At 38.0% G+C, this 21,744-nt stretch overlaps 1 protein-coding gene across 1 annotated transcript; it reads left to right on the forward strand.

The window, feature by feature from the left end:
* The first annotated feature begins 5,755 nt into the window (after positions 1-5,755).
* On the forward strand, positions 5,756-9,123 carry LOC140171820 (uncharacterized). The gene is made up of 4 exons (XM_072195151.1): positions 5,756-6,568; positions 7,039-7,437; positions 7,880-8,069; positions 8,933-9,123. Exons 1-4 carry the CDS (start codon positions 5,870-5,872, stop codon positions 9,121-9,123), a joined length of 1,479 nt encoding a protein of 492 aa, XP_072051252.1. The 5' UTR covers positions 5,756-5,869.
* Positions 9,124-21,744: the final 12,621 nt, after the last annotated feature.

Genomic DNA, 21,744 nt, shown 5'->3' on the forward strand with positions numbered 1-21,744 from the left:
GTACACAATAACAGAGATGGTCTAAGACTGTTTGACTTCACTTCATGTGTTTTATGTAAAACAGATACTTTTTTTACTCCTTCCTCAATGTTTTACCCTTCACAATTAACAGTCAATATCTGGTATGTCCTCCTGCTGCATCAATGACTGCCAGACATCTGCGGCGCATGCTCTTGATCTATCGCTACACATGTTGAGTAGCAGGACCAAGTCAATAGGAATTTACTGCAACTTTTAAAATTGAGGTGATTGCATTCAAAAAGTCATTGTGTCATCAATTCTGCATCGATTTGGACAAATGAGGTAACAAACTGTGCGGAATAAATTCATCTGTAACATACTTATGGTAGGTCTTGATTTAAGACCCCATCTTTGATTTATGGACCAAAATCAAACTGGATACTTTCTTTTTGGGATGCGTTTAGTTACTTATCATATAATTAATTAGGCTTTGCATTATTTGTTTTAGGACACCATCCAAATAAACCTGAGTGATGTTTTAGCACATCCTCTACTCGTAGCACGAGTTCTCTACTCGTAGCACGAGTTCTCTACTCGTAGCACGAGTTCTCTACTCGTAGCACGAGTTCTCTACTCGTAGCACGAGTTATCTACTCGTAGCACGAGTTACCGTTTTCAATAGCTGTACGTCCCATAGGTAAAAAAGTTGATATCTTCATTTAGCAATACTGCGAGGTGAAGGAAATAACAAAGGGCTTTATTTTCCCGTTATTATTTGCACGTTTAACATTTCTGTGTGAAATTATGGCAAGATGGCTTTCAACTTAAACTTGTAATAACCCCAAGTGTATGACCAGGGACATACAAGGTTGAATGGTTCTTTTCAATCAAAATAAGAACCATCCATTATTGGATTTATTTTTGTCAAAACTGAAAAGATCAATATACTAAGAAAGATTGAGTGTCACTATTTACTGATTTGCCATAATTTCTATATAGCTATTATCGTCATAATTTGGGAAAATTCAATCAAAATAAGTATCATCTATAATTGGATTTATTTCGTGAAAACTGAAAAGGTCATATACTAAGAAAGATCAATCGTCACATTTTACTGAGTCATAATTTCTATATATCTATCATCGTCATAATTTGGGGGGAAAGCATTTCCCCTGTGCGGGTTCTGAATCATAAATAATCATGTGATGCGAGCGTTGGAAGCATTTTCGGACTGTTTCCCACACCTTATACGTAATGCAGAAATAGTGCCCACTTTTTTTGTGGGCACACCTAACAAAATAAATATAACAAAATAACAAACGTTTATTCGACCAGTTACAAGACAAAACAATGTGGTGTTGTTGATTTTGTCTTGATTCAAGAAAAGCTCGAAGTGTAACCAAGCAGAATTCGTGTTTATGTTGATAGGTGGCATTTTTTATTATTGATTTTCTTGCTAAAGATATACTCCTTATATACCGTAACATCTCGTCTACAAGCATGTAGAGTGCTTTTGATGAGCTAAATTAATACTAAACAGCCGTAAATATGCCAATTGATTGGTCTTGCAATAGTATTTGTTTGTGGTAAAATGAATGTTTAAAACAGTTTTCTCAACAAAATAGTGACTTACTTTATATTTCATCACCATAGCCGTGGGACTTCATCAGACTTGTGACTCCTGTCTTCCTGTCACAATTCTGATGAAGTCCCACGGCGAGTGGCATGATGGTCGGAGATGGCAAATCCGCTCGGCCGTATGGCATTTTCCATACTCTCGGTTAGTTTTGTGGGGTTCATTATCGAACCCCAACGGTTTTAGCTTGTATTTATACTATTTATTAACATAGGCCTATTTGTTTGTGATATTTCAAGCGTTTTAAAATTTCAAAATAATTCCATTCAATTACACGGTTGACGATGGAAATTTACTGAATTTAGAGAATGCACGGCGCATACCACCTGACAGGAGCGGTAAAGCTAATCACGTGACTCAAGGAGTCAGTGATTTAAAGCAGATCTTTTCAAATTTTTGGATATTTTCTTCTTCCAAAATGAAATATGCAATAATTATGAAAGTTCCCAATACATCATTTTGTACATTTGGACGCGAAAAACATTGGAAATGTACACAGAAACAACATCATAAACTTCACCTCTGTCACTCGAATATCTCGCACTTTTTGGATTAGAACGGCGAGTGCGACCTCAGAGTTAGTCTCCTACGCAGTCAGTTTGGTTACGCTCCCTCCACACATGTGGAGGGATCGTAACCAAATTGGTTTCGTAGGAGACTATAATTTACGATCGTTCCGACATATTATCATAATCTAAAAATTATGATAATATGTCGGACCAACAGAAAATCATCCCGTTTTACTACAAATAGAGCGAATTTGACAGTTTGCTCATGTGTAAGTATTACAAATATGCCAAAAAACAGGTAGTGTCGTCCCTTATCTTGGTTGAGGTCAGGCTCAATAACTGCAGTGTAATATGCCTCCTTAATACCCCGTTGTAGCCATTTGGAATCAGTGTTCAAAATCTTGACATTAGACTCATCAAATTTGTGTCCTTCTGCCTACGGTGAGTTCCAACTGGAAAGGGTTCCCTCTTGTGTTCAGCGAGCCATTTGCGTAAAGAGCGGTCGGTTTCACCAATGTATTGGGATAAACAATTGCTGCACTTTCTCCCGTAAATAACACAACGATCACATTTTTGTGGTTTGTCCTTAGGTGATACGAGCATGCTCTTGATGGTGTTGGCCCGGGGTGTTGGTAGGCTTGGGATGTACCAAAACTCCCGCTTTACGTATCTTGCGGCTAAGTCCTTCAGTAACTCCCTGAATGTTAGGCTTGGGGAGAAGGGGATTCTGCGTTTTGGGTTTGGGAGTGATTTTGTTGCTGCCGGAGCAGTCCCATTTGGTATAACCGCAGTTCGACAGAGCACGCTGAATGTGATCAATCTCTTTTGTTTGAGAGAACCGTTGGTGGAGGAGATGTTGTATGCGCGATGTTTCAATGTTCGTATGACAACCAACTTGTGTTACAAGTGTTGATGGCTGTCGAAGTGCAATTATTGGTCAGTGTGGGTGCTTTTTCGGTACAAACTGAAAGCTAAGCTGTCGTCAGTATTGCTGCTGATGAGAGTGTCTAACATGGCAATCTGATTGTCTTGCTTAAATTCGACGGTGATCTTAATAGCCAGGTGAACCGAATTGAGGTGATTGGTAAAATCCTCGACCACTGAACGCTTTAGGATTACCATGATCATGATGGTGTCATCAACATACGGCCATTAAATGTGACATGTGGGCGGTGAAAGAAAAGATGACAAAGCCAATGTTTCTAAGTGTTCCACGAACAGGTTAGCGATGATAGGACTAAACCATTTTCATACTGAGTAATTCCGATAAAACCCGAAGCTTGAAATAATTTCCCCTATCGCACGCGCATAAAAGTACCTCTTCAGCACTCGCATAAAAGTACCTCTTCAGCATCATTGTACAATGCGAAGTTCCAATGTGTAACAGGCATCATAACTACGATGAACTTACGACGGTCAATTTAGGGACGAGAGATGCGGGAAACAAACTTGCTATTATTTTTGGCCTTATATGTATATAATTTGAGTCCCCATTTGCCGGCAAATACGTGTAGGGGTGTGTGCTTGTTTATTGGTAGGGGTGTGGGCGGACACAAGTCAGTTGCTGACAAGGCATATTCTCCTATAGTTGTAATGTTTCACAGGAGACATTTTTTTCATGAAATGCTAGAGTGGAACAAAATGCCATGAGGAGTGATACAGGTCAAGAACTTATATAGGCACGAATAAAGCCAGCACTAACCATTCCCTTACAGATCTATATAAATTAAAACAGCAACATCAGAACAATTAGTACCGTACACGATATCAGGGGTAGCGTTTTAAGGGGTCTTGGGGTCCAGGACTCCTTGATTTGGCAGGTCCCTGTGATTTGGACCCCTTAATTTTGTGCGTCTGTGTAGAATTAGATGCCTGGACCCCTTTATTTGCCAATTTGGACCCCTGGCCTCGGCAGGTCACCGCTAACCCTGCACGATATTGTGTTAAATTTAAGAAATCACACAAATGTATGCTGCGTAACAGGAAATGTGTATTGAATTCTGCTATAGATTGATAAAATGGTGAAGAATACCCTTATCTTCCAGTGAAATGCAACCAGGACCGCGACACTCCGGAGGACAGCAGAGGACAGAAAAATGTGACTCTCCTGCTAGTCTCCTACACAACCAGTTAATTATGTTTTTGTTCATACCGCATACAGTCTGGCCCGCGCCCGAGACTAGCAGGAGAGTCACATTTTCTGTCCTCACATCGGTATAGGCCGTCTGCACGTTAATTGTACGGAGTGTCGCTTCTCTACCTTTATTTTCTCTGATGCAACCTTCTTGAAACGCACTGTTTCACTTCAAAAAGTACAGATAAATGCTTGTAGAGGTCACAACCATTTCAATATTTCTTTCACAGCAAATTTTATTATTATTTATTCTTATTCAATGGGTGCGTCTTGTAAAGAATTCACGTAATTTGATTGGTTTTCTGGTCTATATTATCTCACAATAGTTGATAGTGATATTAGTCAGGGCGCGCGCCGCCACGCAACGGCGGCACGCTTGTTGCTCCTCAATGATCTCGCGATAATGCGTTCGCGTAATACACGTGCGAGAACTAAGAACGCGATTCGGCGGCTTAGATGTTCGTGATGGTTTCGTTCATTTAAAACAACGGGGTGTCCTCACAAAAGTAACTTTATTTTTTTCTGAAAAAAGGCAGTTTTTCTCGCAAAAATCACATTAAAACTGAATAAGAATGAGAATAAAAGATAGGATTTTGTCTTTTGCCTATCCAATATCGTGTCATAATGGATAGGCTGGCCAATATTTTTATCGTAGTGCCGGCATCCACTACTCAAAATATTGGCCAGCCCATCCATTATGACACGATATTGGATAGACAAAAGACAAAATCCTATCATTTATTCTCTAATTATTGTTGGGCTACCTACCCAGCAAAGACAAAACGTTTTCGACATCATTCGCAAAAGGTTGACAGAAAATGTTTAAATGTCGGGTTATATAAAGGGTATAAAACCTTTTCATAACATAAAAAACATTTTTTGATAATCTACTGCCTAACAAACACAAAATGTTTTACATAAAACGTTTAAATGTCGGGTTATATAAAGGGTATAAAAACGTTTTAATAACATTCCAAAACCATTTTTGAAAACTTGGTACAAAACATTCTAAACAGAATGTTATTTTGGGGTTGAAAAAATATTTTGCGACAAACGTTTGCCCAAAATATTTGCAATAACGTTTTAAAAACGTTTTCATGATCTTTATATAACCCGACATTTAAATGTTATTTAAAACGTTATGAATAAAACATTTTAAGAACATTTCTGTGTTTGTTGAGTGCAAATAAATTAACATAATGTTGACAAAATATTTGGCAAAAAATGTTTGAAAAAATAGTTTACAATAGCATTTTGAAAACATCGTAAAAATATTGTTGTAGTGTGTTTTCATATAAACCGTTTTAAAACGTTTTCATGACCTATATATAACCCAACATTTTAATGTTATTAAAACGTTTTTATCTAAACCAAAAGCCAAAATATAACTTATTTAAAACGTTTTAAAAACGTTTTTGTGTTTGCTGGGTAATGAATGGAAGAACCTTGACAAATTGAACTTGCATATCAGGTGATCAGGTCCATACAATTTACGAACAATAGTATACACGAACGACCGAGCAGCATTCGCAGAGTCATATTTGTAATGGTTGTACACAGACACTACCGTGTACGCGTGTGGTATGCTTTACATACCGGTTTACAAATAATTACTTGATTCCAACCAAGATGTCGTGTAACTTCTTTCTCCTTGCCTTGTTTACCTTCCAATTTTTACTCTACGGCGCTTTTGCCCAACCCGAGGGTGTCTCTGTTGACGCCCAAGTCCTGATCATAGGAGGAGGCCCAGATGCTCTTAATGCTGCTTTGACTCTATATGAAAACAACATCACGGACTTTATCATACTAGAAGGTACCAATCAAGTACGTGGTTATCTGAAGAAACTCAACTTTGCGGGATTAGAATTTGCTCCTGGAAGCTTATGGGGATATACACCTGGTATAGATGCAGCAGGGGATGCGGGTATTCCTATTCGTGAATCCAATTATTCATCGTATACAGTCTACACTGATGAAGGTGATGATATCACACGTGTTGCCATCAAAAGAGAAAACAATCTCTTTGAAGCCTTTGATAACGCTACCGATGCTATCATAGAAGACATCGAGGAAGGAGCGCGTCCTGATTTGTCACAAAAGGCAACGTTAGCTCGAGGTGGATGGCTAGCTAATTCGGCGGTTGATAAAGTTATGGAATGGTTTAACTTCGACTTTGCGGAGGGGAGATCGGCTCGAGATATATCAACAATTCAAGCCATTCGCCAAGGTGTATTTATCGGTCCCGAAGAATATTTCATTCTTGGAAAAAGAGCTATACTTGATCTTCAAGAATCTATACTAACGGAAGAGCAAGTTCGCTTGAACCAGGTAAGTTGGTTACTTTTATCTTGATTGATTTAAATTGATTTTTATTAATGAGATTAAAGATATGAGGCGGCAAGGTCTTGATTTGTTATTTTTCTATCTTTCTTTCTGTCTGGCATCAAACTTCAGAATGTTTCTCCTCCTACATGTTACATCCTACACCGAGAAGGCCAAATTATAGCTATTGAGCGTAGTTTCCTTATAAATTGAATGAAATAGACACATGTTTGATGATCCAATTCTGGTTTAGAAAGTATTTTTCCATTATGTGAATTCAATATATCGGTGACATAGGTGATAATCCATAATCCTGATTATCAATTGGCGACTTACAACGATCCCCATACATTTCATGCTGCTTATTGGAGTTGCCTAAATATTTTTCGATCCACGTTTAAATAAGTTTCTTAACATAATTGACCTTTTACCTTTACATCTTTTCACCACTTTGCATTATGTTCATGCTCTTTTAGCGTGTTCGTGTCGTGAACCAAACTGAAGGATTCGTCAGGGCAGTCACAGAGGATGGTATCGAATACACAGGCAACTATGCAATTGTAACCAGCACCGTTGGGGTTATTCAAAATGGCGGCATAACCTTTGACCCTCCTTTACCACCGTGGAAGTCCGAAGAGTTTTGTCGATTTCAAATGGGTACTATTGATCCAATCTTCCTCAAATTTGAAACCAAGTTTTGGGATGACACCGAGTTCATTTTGCATGCCAGTGACAGACACGGATATTATCCAGCATTCTTGAATTTAGAAGCAGAAGGTCTTCACCCACCTGGAACGAACATTTTGATTGGATTCCTGACGGGAGACGAGGCATATCGAGCAGAATTATTGACAGACGATGAAGTAAAAGCTGAGGTGAGAATTATAATATAGTTGTGCATTTATATCTTGGCTTCCAAGTCCACTATATATCGTTGAATTCCGTCCTTGGAAGTATTTAGACCTTTGAACCGAAGTAGGATACGTCTGCACATTTGATTCGTCGTCATTAAAACGATTGTTGCATGATAATGCTTTAGTATTTAAGTGGTGTATTTGTAGATTATTAAAGTAACCCCACTCGACATGGCATAATTTATAAAGAATATGTAGGAGTGAACTCTTTGACTCTACCCAATGCTGCAAAGGTAAAATCATCTCCCATGATACTATTCATAAAGCTGTACCTTTCCTTTTCATTTTTCAAATAAAATGCCGAAAATAAGTTTTGGTTATCTCATCAAAAAAATCCACCATTTTTCTATATGGAGACTTGTGCCAAGAAACCTTTTACGACTACAATGCTGTATACTTGCAGATTCTTAACGTACTGAGAAACCTATACGGCGAAGACAATGTATCAGACCCCGTGGAATTCTATATGTCCCGGTTTGCTACGGACCCAGATCTCTACGGTACATTCCCTACTTGGCCGATAGGTATCATTCCAGAAGATGCCCAGATGCGTTTGAGAGCCAACGTTGGCAGAGTCTACTTCGCCCCTGAAGGTCGGTAATATTTTCTGTATTCATACTTATATTCATGCTATCTATATACTAATAATAATGAGCTCTGTGTGTCTGTCCGGCAATGCGTTTCGCCGCACTTAGACGCATCGATCCAATATTTCAGATAAAGATAGGTATCGGGCATTCCACGTTTATGGGGTGGTTTGAAAGGTCATCGGAGGTCAAGGTCAAAGGTCAACTTTGTCCGATCAGGCCCAAACTTGGTAGGTGGCATCCTTGATACAAGGGGAATATATGCTCCGTAACTGCATCACTCGTGTATTCAATAATTGCATAATTAGTAACATCGATGGGCTTTACAATAATCCGCATATATGGAATCAGTATGCCCATATTAAAACATGATGCACACGATCTATGAGGTTGATGAACTACGTCATACTCCCCTGGAATAGTGCTTGTGGGATAGAGGAAAAAAGATCAATACAGTGGCGGCGGAAGCATTACAATTTAAAAGGAGACGAGCATATTTTGTTCCGATTTTACTTGTACCCCGTTTACATTGGGCGAAAGTCGTAATCGAATTCACTATTATAGTCGTAATCGACTTAATTCGTATCATAAGTGTAAACAGGTACAGTCGTAATTAATCGTAATTCAAAAGTCGTAATTCCAATGATGACTTGTATCATCATTCATTTGAAGTGAATTCGAATAAGCGGTCATTAATTACGACTTACTAATATATGAAACCTTCAAAGCATTTTGTTAAGATAAACCAAAAGATTTAACTAATTGATTAAAACAATATTTTGCGTCCACATTTTCTCTTCATTTACAGTCAATTAATAAAGACAAAGTATTATAACAATGTTTAACGAAATTAATTTAACCCTCAACAGGCGCCGGTGATGTTGAGAACATTGGTATTCCTCTAGGATCTGTCAGAGACGGTGCAGCGGCGGCAGAGGCAGTCATTGGATGTCTTCTGGAGGACGAGTGTGACGAGTATTCTCCCGCAGAACCGAAAGCGCCTCCTCTTTGTAGTGATGTTAAGCCCTATAATCCAAATAAACGTCGTAAGAACTTTTAAGGGTAGACGAGGTATTGTTGGTCGAAGCAACCTAAAATTAACACCTTGATGTTTTGAAAAAGTTCATTCTACAAATCGTATACTTTGCAAACTTGCTTAATTTATTGTTGTTAATGAGTTATGTACGTTTTACACAAGTGTTGTTGTTTTAGCCCTCTTTTCAACGTAACTCAAGAACCGCAGCACCTATAAAAGTATATCTGTGATATTTTAATTCTTCTACACGCTCGCTATGAATTGAGCGATGCAGTTTTTGCAGTGGCGTAGATTTCTTTTTGACATTGGGGGTATGAAGTTGGAAACAAATCTTGAAGTATAGTCAATCCAGCACCCTTTGGCGACAGAATTAGTTTATAATATAAATTGCGCGCGAAGCGCGCGAAAATTTTTGCTATTTTGAAGCTAAACTGATGAAATATGGTGTAAAAGTAGATTAAATGCGCGCGAAGCGCGCGAAAATTTGCACTTTTGGGGCTAAAATGGGCAAATATGAGGTTAATTTGGTCAGAAACCCATTATCAGGCGTCAACATTGGGGGGATGATTGTATGGACCATCCCCCCCTGGCAAAATATTGGGGGGGATAAATCCCCCCCATCCCCCCCGGGATCTACGCCTATGAGTTTTGCCAAAGCTCAATACCATTCGTAAGATGCTGTGAACTACCAATCACAACAGTTTAAAATAATTAATAACCTTAACGGAAGGTCTTTATCAACCGAGAAAAAATTCGTTCTTTTGTAAACTAGGCGAGTACGTATGCCTACGCATCTGGTTATCAATTATGTCTTTCCAAATGGGGTAAAAGTCATAATGATACAGTGGGTCGAAACCAAAGATGTTTTACTTTAGTAAAACCTAGATACGCTTATGCGTATACTGATGCATGGCCTTGAACGTAACCGTCCTGGCTGAAATCCAGAAATGACGTCATTTGTTCTGGTGCTGCACTTCCGGGTAACGCAGGAGGAAGAACATGCCTTTTGCAAACAAAATGGCCGACATGCCCCGGCCCCTTTCCAGCGAAAATACAGCTTATTTAGCCAATGTGAACATGGGGTCATTCGCCAGAAATATTTTCCTATCATATTGGACTAACACGTCAGGTATATGGTATTTCACAATACAGGTAACACAACTTCTAAGTTCCCCCTAATACTTTTTAAAATAAGTCGAAAAATATTTTACGAAATGTAAAATTATAAAAAGATATGTATAGCCCTGTTTGTTTTACCCCTGTGGACCAATTTATAGCGTCACACATCATTGCGTTCAGTCACAATGGTTAATTATGTAAGAAAAGAGGCCGTTTTAAAAGTTGCACCTGAGCCCATAGCAGTCAGGTTTTCTGTAATTAGGGATTCAATCGTGTTTCACCGTTGTTCATCACTGATTAACAACGATGCGTTTGCGTCGTCTGCGTGGTTTACTTCGCAAGGGCAGCTTTAGTTTTAGCTGATGCCCTCGCGAAGTAAACCACGCAGATGACGCAGACGCATCGTTGTTAATTGATGATGAACAACGGCGAAACATGATCGAATCCCTTTCAACAATGAAAACAAAGCTAAAGATCTTCTAATTCACCCGATTATTTCATGAGGAATGACCAGTTTAGTCATAGCCACTAAACACAAGAAGATCGATGCTTTCCTGTTGATAGCAGCAAAAGAACTACATAATAAAAGAGCAGTATTTAGCCGCTTCCTCCAAAATAATGAAAACAACATGTAGCGCACACAAGTTCCAGGTATGGCAAATTTCTGACGCGTATCGCGTATACGCGCTTCCATTAACTTGCGTTCGCGTATACGCTACTGGCAAATTGTGGATTCATCACGGATTAACAACGATTGGCGCCTGTACAAAGGTATAGGCAAAGTTGTTGAACAAACACATGAATAGGCCTGGCCTGCTCAATTGTTTGAGAGTTGACTCCTATGGACTCAGATGCAACTTTTAACACAGTTTAAAGCGGTCTCTTTTTTACATAATGAACCATTGTGACTGAACGCAATGACGTGTGACGCTATAATTTGTTCCATAGGTGTAAAACAAATAAGGCTACACATGTCTTTTTACAAGTTTGCTTTTTGTCAAATATTTTTCGATTTATTTTTAAAAGTATTTAGAGGGAACTTAGAACTTGTGCTATGGGCTCAGGTGCCACTTTTAAAACGGTCTCTTTTCTTACATAATTAACCATTGTGACTGAACGCAATAATGTGTGACGCTATAAATTGGTCCACAGGGTAAAACAAACAGGGCTATACATATCTTTTTACATTTTTACATTTTGTAAAATATTTTTAGACTTATTTTAAAAAAGTATTAGGGGGGAACTTAGAAGTTGTGTTACCTGTATAACAGTAATGGAAAGAAAAGTGGAAATGTTTGTTTGTCGAATCTTTGACGAAACGACCAGTTCTAATGACGTCACTATGTAAACAACGTAGCGGTATTAATAATTAATTAGGTAATACCAAATATATGGAAACCCCCAAAAGTATGCTAATTTGAAGTTCAACGAATCAGAATACGATCCGCTACCTCCAAAACTATGCAAATGAGTTGAAGGAGGTTACGTGAACATGTAGAGTATTTCTTCTCTTGTTATAGTGGACCTCTGTGGTCGAAACGCATTGTGGCAAAATATTAATACCCTGTTGCCATTGGCTGAGAGCTTACAGTTAGACATTGCTTTAGAATGGCGAGGGAAATATCAATAAGTTGAGTTTTAAACAATCCAATTAGATCGGAATTTGAAGAAATAATGTATTCTGATTAGCTGAAAGCTCTTCACTTTTATATTTTTTCTCGGAATAATGCATGCCTTGTGCAGTCAGTAGGAAGATTGTTTAACCGTATTCTATTAAAAAAAAAAAAAAAAAAAAAAAGCGCAATGATTTATAGTGCGCTACGCACAGGCACAACGCCTAGACGTTGATCCACAAGCCTCAGCACACTTTACAGGTTGTCGCTGACCACTTCGGCCCACATCATTCCACAAACCATTTAACAACAAATCAGGGACTTTGCTGCTTCAAGAGCGCACACCCTAGACATTCCATAAATAACCATCGCAACCAGGATCAGCTCCCCGAATTTCGTACGGGTTACAACGAGACAATTAGCAGTTAGTTCCTTGTCCAGGGGAATTTCAAGCTAACTCAATTTTTTTTCACGAGAGCATACTAGGCACCGCCAGGGTTCGAACCCACCTTCATTGGCTAAACGTATTTTGTTAATAGTTGTATATATTTTCAGGGAAATTATATTTGATAACGATTGTGAATATCGATCCTAGATGAAACAAATAAGTCAAGATATAGGGCTAACAATTTCTGACCTACAATCTAAAATAAAATTCAATATTAACATATAATCATTTAATAAGGAGTATTTCGTGACCCTAGCATCCTTGTTTTATGACAAACTAGCGGGATACCCGCGCTTCGCGCGGGTCCCCGCTAGATGAGTAAATGGGAGCGATCACTAAAACAGGAGGAATTACTGAAAAGGTAGAATCATTGAAAAGGTAAATTTTATTTTTCTAAACCTGTTCCTTTTTGCATTTCCATTTAGCTTCTTTCTTTCTTTCTTTTCAGTTTCTTCTACATGGGTCTAGTTTGTTCCCATTAAAAAATTGCTATTTAGCTTGGGATTTTCCGTTTCCATGTTATTTATTTATTTAGGCCTAACTGCATTCCCATTATTTTCTAAATCTGCCCTTTCTTACGTTTCCCTTTTAGCTTCTTTTTTATGCTGCTTAGCTTGTGATTTCCCGTTTCCATGTTATTTATTTAATTCTGTTTTCATTATTTTTGCTTCATTTTTCTTATATTTTCTGATTAGTTTTTAATTTTAGCTTTTTTTTCTTACGTTTCCTGATTAGTTTCTTTCTTTCCTTCTTTATTTTGCTCCTGTTTCATTTAGTAACCCGTATAATACCCGTATCTTTTTTGTCTTCCCTTTCTTTTCTTTTTTATTCATTTTATTCTTTCTTTCTTTTCAGTTTCTTCTACATAAATCTATTTTGTTCCAATAGATATATGCTGCTTAGCTTGTGATTTTCCGTTCCCATGTTATTTATTTATTGAACCCCGTTCCCATGCATTATTTTATAAATCTACCCTTACTTACATTTGTCCTTTTAGCTTTAGGGTTTTTTTTTCTATTATTTTGTTCCCATTTTTCATATTTCCTGCTTATTAAGTTATAGCTTGTGATTTCCCGTTTGTATTTAATTCTGTTCTCATTATTTTAGCTTCCTTTTTTCATGAATTATTTATTTATTTATTTATTCTTTCATTTTTAGGTTCCTTCCTTCCTCCCGTATCCTTACGATTTTTATCATTTTGGTAATCTCTTAACCAAACCCAGTACCCCTTTTTGTCCTACTTTCTTTTCTTTTCTGGCACGGAAAGTTGGCCTATGCATATGCGTCTTCCTTTTATTTATATAGATTTATTTATTTATTTACTCTAATCCACAACCCTGTACCCATAACCCATCCATAGTAGGCCTACCTTTTCAGTTTTGTCCTACTTTTTTTTCTTTTCTATTTCTCTGGCGCGGAAAGTTGGCCTATGCATATGCGCCCCGTGCGTGCGAGTCACATCCCTTGTACGCCAACGCACTAACACCAACGCGCTGCCAGTTAGTTACGGTACGCGCTACCACTGAGTTTTGACAATAAAAAGGCCCGTAAAAAAATCCCGGTTTTAACCATATTTGTTGACCGTTTTCAACCAAATAAAGTGCAATGCATTTCCCGTATATATTCCTCAATCTTCGGACGATTCATAGGCCTAGAATAAATTATGAAATTGTACACTGACTGTCTGCACCCCGGGTCTCCACGCAGGCACTATTACCACTCTAGACTACCAGACCACTGTTTCCTACGTTACCTTAGTGATGACGCAAAGACCTGATTCACGCGTCGTAGCCTTAATTTCTTGGCTGCCAACCTTGATGCAGTGGCGGTAAATGGGGCGCGTAGATCTGCGTAGGGACGAAAAGCTCGTAAGATCATTATTAAATTAACTAGATAGCCTGAATCATTTCTTGGCCACCTCGCAGTTGGCAGAAAACGGGGCAATGTTGCTCTGCGTATGGTTTTTTAATGGAAATATTATTACGCGGTTCACACTGTCCTTATTACCCACAATGCCACTGCGATCGATTTTGCATAGCAACACGACAGTTTTTTATGTTATTCTCTTAGTTACCACCAATTTTTGCAAAAATGAACCTCAGATGAAAGTGAAATCATCTCTGAGTCTATTCGCGCACAAGATTTAGCGACTTCCTTTTATTTATATAGATTTCAGTAGATATCTACGAAAAAAGCTTATTCACAAAATTTCAGTTAATTCTTCGTTTGCGAGGTATGCATGATTATGTGTATTACACTGTTCCATAGACAATGTGTTGTAATTTCGTTCTGGTGTACCAAAACGTAATTCAAATTTCACGATATTTTTGCTAGCCAGAAGTTTCTACAGGGGTTAATCAGAAAGAATGATCTGATAGTTATGAAATGGTCTCAAATTGCATTTTCTAAAACGGGTTGCTGTCTACATTTAGGTCAACATCTACAAGGTGTCCCATAAAAAGGTTACATGTAGAAAATGAACCGCATTTTGTGATGGTTCAACAAAACAATGTCATTTTTTCAGATAATTGATTCATCCTTTTGTCTGCTAAGTTTCAATTCCGTATCTTATGTAAAAGCAACTTAACTTATGTGCGCAAGATGACATTGGTGTCAAGAGTGGCTAACTATCACAATGAAAGTTGAACACAATCACAATTTGTTTCTGTTTTACTTTTTATGTTTCTCTATTTTCATTGTTGAACTTATTGCACAAAAGAAACATATGAAAACCTAAATATTGTACACTGAAAATGAATCGGTTTTAGAGCTTCTTGACTCTTGATGGTAACAAATAAAGGAAGATGGTCATTACAGAAGAACAGGTTTTTTGGGTGAAAGCAGTTCTGCACGCTGTATCTCCTGTTATCAACATAGTGAGGTGAATAACAATCTTTTGCATTTAGGGCTTGCTTGGATTTTGTTGACTCGAAATCGCTGCTGTTTGTTTGTACATTTCTGACTGAACTCTTGAAATGAAACTGAATAAGTTTTATTCTTTGTTTATCAGAATAAAAAACTGCATCTGCCATGCTATGGCTGGGCCTACTCAAGTGCCTCCGCCAAATGCAAGGTGGCTGTGATGGTATAATGAACCTTGTGTTTCATTATGTCACTAAAGAGCTTGGTCAGGAATGCCTGGAATGCGGGCTAAGTACGTAGGTTGTGAACTTGACATTCACAGGGGTACTAGTAGAGGGTATACATAGATTATGTCATGAAAAAGATATTATGATTTGTTAACATTAACTTAGATTATTTTCAAAAATCTACATGTAACTTTTTTTGGGACACCCGATATATGTCTCAATGGGCAACATTATTATATTGATGTGTTTACATGGTAACGAAGCATTCTAGGTAGTAAAAATACTTCCCGTATTTTTTCTTTTAAGTAACAACCAGGAGTATGTAGATTCAGAATCCGACTGGTGCCAAAAAGGCACCCTTGAGCAAGTTGAGTTATTGAGGTCAAAGGTCACACAAGGGGGTTACATTTTAAAAATGCTTTAATCAAGTTATGAAATACCACAAGTTCTTCCCTTAGTCACAAGGAGTAAAAAAAGTCAATGGTCATTTATCTCTAGAATGCCTGATTAATGAAGTATAGGTCAAAATAGGTCAAAGGGTAAAATCACAATTGAATATATGAATACAAAAGCCACCTAAGTCCATACTTTGGCCAAATTGAGTTAAGCATGGGAAATTGTTGCTATACATAGGCCTGTCATATGTATGAAAGAACAACTCAAATTCATTCTCTGTGTCTATTAAGCATGTGAAAAATAGCATGTATGAAAGAATCACCCAATTCCATGATTTGAGTCTTGTAACACATTGATTGAAATCCATCCATCTTACTATAAATAGGGGAATGTTGTATCTATGTATCTTGCATCTTGCATGTATATAAAGGCTCCGTCAGTTTCGATCCAAATGTCACCAAATTCATACGGGAGATCGAAGAATCTACCGAGACGGTAATGCGAAAGTTTGGTTGAAAATGGTCAAGAACTGGCCTCAAAATCAGTAAAAATGTGGTCCGTTGCTATCCCAGGTAAACAAAAAAAGTAATCAGTTACTAAGCTAGCCATACGCGTCGCACGGGCTTATCTAATGCCAAGCCGCTCGCGTAGCGCAGCGTACCGCGCGGGTAACGCAGCACTACGCCGGCGCGCGCGTAAACCACGCAGGGTAATGAATGATATTACGGGTGAACGACCGTAGACACGCTATGAGAGGAGGGAGTAATAAATACGGGAAAAAGATGTGTGTTAAAAAGTACAAACAACATGAATGGGAAGGCCTAGGCCTACTATAAATATAAAATAAAATAAAATGAGGACAAAAAAGTACGATATGTGGGTTATAGTTAGTCACAGTAAGAAAATGAAAACGGGAATAAAATAGGCTAAAGAAGGAAAGAAAAAAACTGATCATGTACGGAAAAAAAGCTGAAATAAGATCAGGAAATTTAAATAAAAAAGCTATTAAACTGAGTACAGAATTAAATAAATAACATGAAAACGGGAAATGACAAGCTAAGCAGCAAATAAAAAAAGAAGCTAAAAGGGAAATGTAAGAAAGGACAGATTTAGAAAATAACGGGAACGGGATTGAATTGGTAAAAAACATGAAAACGGAAAATCGCAAGCTTTATAGCAGCAATTTTTACCTTTTCAATTATTCTATTCCTGATCATTAATTCATCCTGTTTTAGTGAACGCTCCCATTTACTCATCTAGCGGGGACCCGCGCGAAGCGCGGGTGTCCCTAGTTATGTATAAAAAGTCCACTTGTAACACATTCATTGCTAGAGAGTGACTTTTGAACAAAAAATGGGTTTAATAAAGGAAAGTGTGTGGTTTATATTACATGGCAGAATGCTTATCAACATTATACATACCTGTGTGCTTTATTTTGTATTATCTTACTAGTGGTAATCTCATTCTAACATTGTTGTCTTTGTATATGATTAAAAAAAAGTCCAAAATTTAAAATGAACCCCACGAAGTCCCTGAAATGCTAATCGTCATACCTAATACAGGTTAATCCACTAATTTGCACGTAAAACTTACCATATTGACCAGGTAAATCTAACTGAAGGAATTAAAATGGTACACAGGGTTTTCTCTCAAAATCACTTCCTATGGACTTAGGTGGCTTTTGTATTCAATTGTACAGGGGGACAATTTTCAAAATGACCCAATTGCAATTAAAATAGTCGCAAACTATTCGTTTTGATAAGAGAAAACAAAAAATATATCATTTTGCTACGGGGTTTAGATTTAATGTCATGACCTATAAACTGTCAAGGTTACATATACTCTATAGGGTTGCTGAACTTGGGCTGTGGATTCTAGAATTAAGAAGACTTATCACAAAGCAAATTATACGTTTTTTGTATTCATCATAATCATTCGTACAGACGAATAATTTGACACTATTTTCATTCAATTTGGAGCATTTTGAAAATTTGACCTATGACATTGTTATTGTACCCTTTGACCTATACCTCATTAATTATGCATCCTGGAGATACATGACCATTGACGTTTTTATTCCTTGGGACCAGTCGAACAAATTGTGATATTTTATAACTCGATCGAAGCATTTTCAACTTTTATCGCCCATGTGACCTTTGACCTCAATAACTCAATTTGCTCAAGGGTGCCCTTTTGGCACCCGGGAGATTCTGGATACCCACCTCTAATACTTGAAGCAAAAATGCCATTAGTACGCAACGTCATGGTTATATTGGATCTTCAATGGTCTCTATGGGCTTGACTATATGGGCGACCCCAAGACCTATATAACCAATTTGGATAGAATACCGAAACCTTTAATATCTAATTGTGACACAAGCTGGTCCATGGGGGCCCGGCCAATTTGAAATTGAGAAATTGAGATAATTATGGAGTAATACATAAGAAAATACACATCACACATGTTCAGAACCTTAGAACCAAGCATGCTAGATCTTTTCAATCAGTGGCGTAGCGTCATAGGGGCACGGGGCACGTTCCCCCAATCGATCTGAAATTTTAAAAAATCAAAGAGGAAAATCGCCGAAAAACGGCTTGTGCCCCCAATCAGATCCGGTGCCCCCCCGCCATCATGGTCGCCCCCTGTGATGACCCACGCTACGCCAATGGTTTCAATAATGATAGCATATAATGGTTTGTATAAGGAAATAGTTATAGCAACTCAATTTTCAAAAAGGTATGGCAGACACATTCATTCATTCGTTCGTTCGTTCATTCATTCATTCATTCATTCATTCATTCATTCATTCATTCATTCATTCATTCATTCATTCATTCATTCATTCATTCGTTCATTCATTCATTTTTATTTTTACTCATCAAAATAACAATAATAGAATACATAATATAAATTTAAAAAATACAATATGTGAGAGTGAAGGAAACACAATAGGATGGCGCTGCACGAAATGGCTAAAGGCTTGGCGGGTTTTACCCAAATTGAATACTGCCCTCCTATTGTGTACGCCATGCTTCCAAAAGACCAATGGAACAGATCGCGTCACAATTAAAACACATGAGAAATATGACTCGGACACTTCTTCTGGGGTTTTACAACGGCACCAATTGACTCATGTTGCATGATTACGCAATCTTATCATCACCTTGTGACATTGGGCTATTTCATTCGAACACCATACCCCATGTTGAGCCTGGAGTAAGATTCCATCCAAATTCAACAGATTTTGCATTTCTGATCTTAAGGTTTTACCGTCGTCACCCGATTCGACTTGACTATTGCGCCTGTTTTCAACGCGTGCGTAGGCTGCGTCGTGCTCGGCGTTGCGTTGCAGACATCGCAGAGAACGATGCGTGTTGTGCGTGTCAATGCTATTTTTGCGCACCGGCGATAAATAGGGCCACAAAATAAAGAAAACAATGTTTGCTGTTTTATTAAATACAATATGTACACAAACCAAATCTTGCCAGCGCGCTTCCACTGATAACGAACCTGTCCTCCCCCAAAGTAGGCCTACGACAGTAGGGTCCAATCACAGTTATAGGCCTACCCAACAAACACAGAATCAGGTTAAAAAAAAAACACATTAAGGCCTAAACGAGTGTTGGTTAAATTGGTTAATTCGTTTTAATAATCATATTTTGGCCTAAATGTTGGCTAACCACTAGGCCTATAGGCATATTAAAGGTTATACGTTTGTAGAACGTTTCATAATGAAACGCACTACACAGTAACTTTTAAAAGTTTATAATCCAACATTTAGGCTAAATGTTTAAAGCATTTGTGTTTAATCATGGTTTATATTGGGTAAAGACCTAAGCCTACTAAGCTACATGCACTGAATTCAAAATGCATGCGATAGACAACACCATCAAAACTATTCAGTTTCAACATGTGTCATAGGCCTACATTTACAAAAATGACATGATATCATAATTGGCCAAACGTTTTTCTACAGCTATAGGCAACCCATTGTTTAACTTTGCTTTAATTGAACTGCTATTGATGACATGAATCCACCTCGAGATAATTCCGTATTATAGTGTTTGTGACCAAAAAATTTCCTCTCGGCAAACGGCACTAAGCATACTAAGTAGGCATATGCCTATAATAATTGTAGGCCTCTTATAGTCAAACACTTCCGCCCATGGTGTCAAACGCTTCGCTTTAACATGTTTAATAAGTCCTCTTTTGATCATTCGAGTCAGGTGAACATGGTGAAAGCTGAAAATTTCTCACTTTGTGAAACTTGATAACTCTTTGGTTAATATCTTTGCAGAATAGGAGTCTTTCTTACACCCGTTTATGACCAAAATACACCAAATTAGGATTAGGCTAAGAATTTTAAGGCTTCATTTAAGTCTTTTATAGTCGATATTATTATAATTGTTCCTATTCTGGACACTTCTTAGGTAACTTTTTTTTTACAGTGAAAATTTTCCTGCGTAAACAGACAATTCCTTTTTTGTGGCCATATGCGTAAACGAACGCTGATCCGGCATCAGATCGCGCGTGTATACCAGAGCGTTGGTACGCACCAAAATATCCATGTACGCAATTAAATACGCATGGTGTCGCAGAAAAAGTGCATTTTTGACCTATTTTGGTCAATTTACGCGAAAACGAGGTCCGGTACCCCCAATTTTTTTTGCGCGATTTTAAAGAGCTTCTTGTTTTTCATAACATATATAAAATTAAAAAAATTTTGTCTCGACAATTTTTTTATACAACGCAAAAGGTGGAATATTTTGGACAAATTGCTGATTTTGCCATTGAAGTGTACAGAGATTTTTGGAAATGTACACCTCTTTTAAAACGGCCGTAGCTCAAAAGTGAGGTCCGGCACCCCCTGTTTTTTTTACAGATTTATTATCTACACATATCAATGTACAAAATATGTCAATTTAAAAAAATTTGGTCGATAGGTTTAGTAACGACGGTAAAACCTTAACTGGTTTCACCCAAAAGCAGTGAAAAAAGGCATGGAAGGTTTTGAAATTTCCTAGAAACTAGAAACAAAACAAATTCAATCTGGATTGCCTGGAATTAAGATAGCACTGTCAAATTTTGCAGAGGGGCTGTTGATTTTAAATGGAATAGCCAATTACATCTATAATTTGGTTCGCTTCAAGTTCGGTAGTGACGTCAATGCTTTTTCGCGATTGCGCCGCAAGCGTGCCGTTAAATCACTCTTGTGCGCGTGAGTGTACACTTTGCGTGATTAACTTGACCCGCGCGATTCACTGCTTAGGCCCAATGATATAAAGCGTAAGCGTAGATGAGAAACTCGCAGTTTCGAATGAAGTCAGGCGCACTACTGCGCGTCGTGATATCTCTCTCCCTGAAAAGGGTCCAAAGTGCCGTCGATTTTCAATTGTTTTCTCCACATTTATGACGGTTTTTCATAGGTTTTTGTGTCTCAATCCAAACTCCAAAGGCATTTCCTCGGTGGTGGGATATTATTCTTACAGATATGACGTATTTTTAGGCACATCGTTATGGTTTTAACATAAAATTGGCAAGAAACAAAATTTTGGTCAAACTGTCAGTTACGCCCTGTTGACATAAAAACGTCCGTGGCAGCTGGGTACCAAAAAGTACCCAGCTCAGATGAGTGCGTAATGTCAGGAGGAACGCACGCGTAGTGATTGCGTTTACCCAACGTGGTGTTCGCGGTAGCTGGCGCGTACATTTCTCACACTGCCGGTCCAATAACTGGTAAAACTGGTCAAATTCCCGCACAGCCACTAACTCTGATTAAAGTTGACAAAATTGGGCGGATTTAGGCATTAAAACGATCCGGAAAACCATTTGGTCTTTAAAATAATGATTATATGAAATTGCATCAATGTATAGCAAGAAAGTCTAGGGTTTCAAGTTGTTTTCGCTGACACTTTCGGGTGATCGAGTATTTCAAATTCGCCTCAAAAAAATGCATTCATCACAGAAACTCAAAATTAA

The sequence above is a fragment of the Amphiura filiformis genome, chromosome 15 (genome assembly GCF_039555335.1).
Source record: "Amphiura filiformis chromosome 15, Afil_fr2py, whole genome shotgun sequence".
NCBI classification, from domain to species: domain Eukaryota; kingdom Metazoa; phylum Echinodermata; class Ophiuroidea; order Amphilepidida; family Amphiuridae; genus Amphiura; species Amphiura filiformis.